This window comes from Colobus angolensis, unplaced genomic scaffold (genome assembly GCF_000951035.1).
Source record: "Colobus angolensis palliatus isolate OR3802 unplaced genomic scaffold, Cang.pa_1.0 Scaffold477, whole genome shotgun sequence".
Lineage (NCBI taxonomy): Eukaryota > Metazoa > Chordata > Mammalia > Primates > Cercopithecidae > Colobus > Colobus angolensis.
Window position 1 is genome coordinate 692,632 of NW_012118232.1, and position 4,072 is coordinate 696,703.

Genomic DNA, 4,072 nt, shown 5'->3' on the forward strand with positions numbered 1-4,072 from the left:
GTAGAGATGGGGTTTCACCATGTTAGCCAGGATGGTCTCGATCTCCTGACCTCGTGATCCACCTGTCTCGGCCTCCCAAAGTGCTGGGATTACAGGCTTGAGCCACCGCGCCCGGCCTACTAATTTTTAAAGTTTTTAGTAGAGATGAGATTTCACTATGTTGCCCAATCTGGTCTTGAACTCCTGAGCTCAAATGATCCTCCTGCCTTTGCCTCCCAAAGTGCTGGGATTAGAGACATGAGCCACCATGCCTGGTCAAGTCTTATAAAAATTCTGAATGAGAAAAAAATAAACCAACAGAGATCACCTCAACCAAAAGATAAGGTCCTACATAAGGAGAGATTAAAAAGACATGGGTAATAAAAGCTAAAGACAAACAGGGTGATGTTGCTCCTTATTGCTTTTCTTCAGCACAAGGAAGAGTCTTCTGACTAAGCCTGCCATTAAAATAGCTATGAAAATTTAAAGATATTAATTTTAAATTAATGGTATTAATATAATGATTAATGGGATAATGACATAATTTTTGTCAATTAAAAATAAATGAGTAAATCATGGCACTGACAAATTAAAAACTTCCTTCCTGTAGAATTCTAAGTTAAAGCTCACATATGGAGGGGCTGGATGTCACTTTACTTTGGTTTTGAGTCTGCAGCAAACCAAAGGTGGTAATAAGACAAGTACCAGGAACTTGTCACCTTCACCTGTGGGGGTGTGTAGGGCATGAGGTCCAGCTCACTGGCCAGGGGGGTCTGAAGTTGAGGTAGAGAAGGAGGTTCAATGACCTCACTATCTTCTTCACCCATCTCTTCAATATCATCATCTCCACCTTCTAACTCGGCAAATTTAGCTTCTAGCAACTGGATCTTCTTTTCCAACAAAGGTGATGGCTCCTTCTGAGGAACAATTGGTTTTCTGAAAAAAGTGACATAAAAAACCTAAAATCACCTAATGCCCCTCCAGAATGAGCTGGAAAGCAGTGTTCCACCTTAACAACTACAAGTGACTTCTTGCAATCTGCAATATATGCTCTAAAGGCAGCATGGAAAGACTTTAAATGTGTGTTTATGAAATTACTTCTACTTAGAGATGTTTGTTTTTAAATAATTATGCTGAATATCCACAAAAGCATTGTGTCCAAAGTTGGGATCTAGTTGCCTATATACAGCAAAAAGAGTTTTCATAATCTGTGGAACTGAGAAATCTCCTGGCAGGATATAAACCAGAACCAAGTGTTTCTGCCTCATTCCACAATTACTGGAGTCTACGCCAAGGGCACTATTAGAGCAGCTACCAGGTCCCAGCAGATTATGAAGTCTTTCCTTTAATCTTTAACTGAATAAATATTTTCTATTTGAAATATTTACTACTCTAGTTTAAGATCTAATAAAAAATTAAAAACACTAGACTACACTATATTGGTATCAGTTAATGGAAGTGCTCTTTTTTCCTTAATTTTTCAAGCTTTACCTGAAGTAGTAAATTTCATCATCTACCACTTTAGCAGAGAGTGAAAACCTCTTCAATCCTTTGAATTTCTTCATCTGCTTGTCACTCTCATTGTAGCGGCTCTCACAAAGCAGAATGTCATTTTCTGGTATTTCAGTTGGCCTGCAGGAGAGGAAGTCCTTGAATGACAACACAGCACACTTTCCTGAAAGAGAAAATTAGGAAGAAATTAAAGGAGTAAACTGTGGTCATAGTTAATAATTGTTTTATTATTTTTGGATGAATACATTCATATAATTAAAAATTCAAAAGACATGAAAGGGGCTAGGCATGGTGGCTTACACCTGTAATCCCAGCACTTTGAGAGGCTGAGGTGGGCAGATCTCTTGAGCTCAGGAGTTTGAGACCAGCCTGGGCAACACAGTGAGACCCCCAACTTCTACAAAAAATACAAAAAATTAGCTGGGAGTGGTGGTGCATGCCTGTAGTCCCAGCTACTTGGGAGTCTGAGGTGGGAATCATCTGAGTCAGGGAAGTCTGAATCTGAGGCTACCGTGAGCTGTGATTGCACTACTGCACTCCAGCCTGGGTGATAGAGTGAGACCCTATGTCAAGAAAGAAAGAAAGAAAAAAAAAAAGACATAAAACGATATGTACTGGCATAAGGAAAGAATATACAGATCAACAGAATAGAACTGAAAGTGTAGAAATAAACCAATATAATTGGGCTTTTATGGGCAAGTGATTTTTAATAAGGGTTCCAAGACAATTCAATGGGGGAAAGAATACTCTTTTCAACAGATGGTACGGTAACAGGACAAGTGGATTTCCACTTCTGCACATGAATGCAGTTGAATTCCTACCTCCTATCATATATAAAAATTAATTTGGCCAGGTGCAGTGGTTCACGCCTGTAATCCCAGTACTTTGGAGAAGTTGAGGCAGGTGAATCATGAGGTCAAGAGATCAAGACCATCTTGGCCAACACGATGAAACCCCATCTCTACTAAAAATACAAAATTTAGCTGGGCGTGGTGGCGTACACCTGTAGTCCCAGCTACTCAGGAGGCTGAGGCAGGAAAATTGCTTGAACCTGGGAGGCGGAGGTTGCAGAGAGCTAAGATGATGCCACTGCACTCCAGCCTGAGCGAAGGAGCGAGACTCCGTCTAAAAAAAAAAAAAATTAATTCAAAATGGGCTGGGTGCAGTGGCTCACGTCTGTAATCCCAGCCCTTTGGGAGGCCAAGGCAGGTGGATCACCTGAGGTCAGGAGTTCGAGACCAGCCTGACCAACATGATGAAACTTCATTTCTACTAAAAACACAAAAAAATTAGCTGGGCGTGGTGGTACGATCCTGTAAGCCCAGCTACTAGGGAGGTTAAGGCAGGAGAATTGCTTGAACCCGGGAGGCAGAGGCTGCAGTGAGCCAAGAGCACCCCACTGCACTCCAGCCTGGGCAACAGAGCGAGACTCAGTCTCAAAAAAAAAAAAAAAAAAAGGGTTTTATCAAAATTAAGAACTTCTGTGCTCCAAAGGATACTATAAAAAAAGTGAAAAGATAAGCCATAGAAGAAAATATTTGCAAATCATATATCTAGTAAGAGTCTAGTATATAGAATATATATTTCTACAACTCAACATTAAGACAAATACATAATCCAATTAAAAAATGTGAAAAAGATATAAATTGACATGTCTCTAAAAAAAGACATACAAATGTCCAATAGGCACATGAAACAATGCTTAACATCATTCATCATTAGGGAAATGCAAATCAAAATGGCAATGAAATACTACTTCACACCCCATTAAGATGTCTGTATTAAAAAAAAACCCAAAACAGAAAATAACAAGTGGTGGCAAGGATGTGAAGAAAATGGAACCCTTATATCTTGGTGGGACTGTAGAACGGTGCAGCTGCTGTGGAAAATAGTTAGGCAGTTGCTCCAAAAAGTTAAACACTGAGTTACCATAAGACCTAGCAATTCTATTTCTAGGTATATATCTAAAAGAAATCAGAGAATGAAATACTTACTTGTACACCACTGATAAGAGCACTTTTACTCACAATAGCTAAAATGTGAAAACAACCTACATGTCCATTAACAGATGTAGTATACATATAATGGAATATACAGCCTTAGGAATAAAATTCTGATATACGGTATAACATGGATAAGCCTTGAAAACATTATGCTAAATACGCCAGATACAAAGGGACAAATATTGCATGATTCCACTTACACGCAGTATCTAGAATAGCCAAAATTCATGAACAAAAAGTAGAACAGAGATTCCTAGGGCCAGGGGGAAGGGGAAAATAAAGAGCTGTTTAACGGGTACAAAGTTTTTATTTGGGATAACGAAAAAATTCTAGAAATGAACAGTGGCGATGGCTGTACAGTATTGTCAATGGACTTAAAGTCACTGAACTGTGTATTTAAAAATAGTTAAGGCTGGGCATGGTAATCCTAGCACTTTGGGAGGCCAAGGTGGGCAGATCACCTGAGGTCAGGAGTTTGAGACCAGCACCAACAACATGGTGAAACCCCGTCTCTACTAAAAATACAAAAATTAGCCAGGCGTGGTGGCATGCACCTGTAATCCCAGTTACTCAGGAGG

The 4,072-nt window shown here is 39.6% G+C and overlaps 1 protein-coding gene across 1 annotated transcript in view; it reads right to left on the reverse strand.

Annotated features, from left to right (window-relative positions):
* PBRM1 (polybromo 1) overlaps nt 1-4,072 on the reverse strand; it is a 152,610-nt gene that overhangs the window by 18,324 nt on the left and 130,214 nt on the right. The window contains exons 27-28 of the mRNA XM_011958873.1: nt 1,471-1,654; nt 705-915 (exon numbers count right to left, since the gene is read on the reverse strand). Coding sequence (XP_011814263.1) covers nt 705-915; nt 1,471-1,654 — 395 coding nt within the window. The remainder of the gene's footprint in view (nt 1-704; nt 916-1,470; nt 1,655-4,072) is intronic.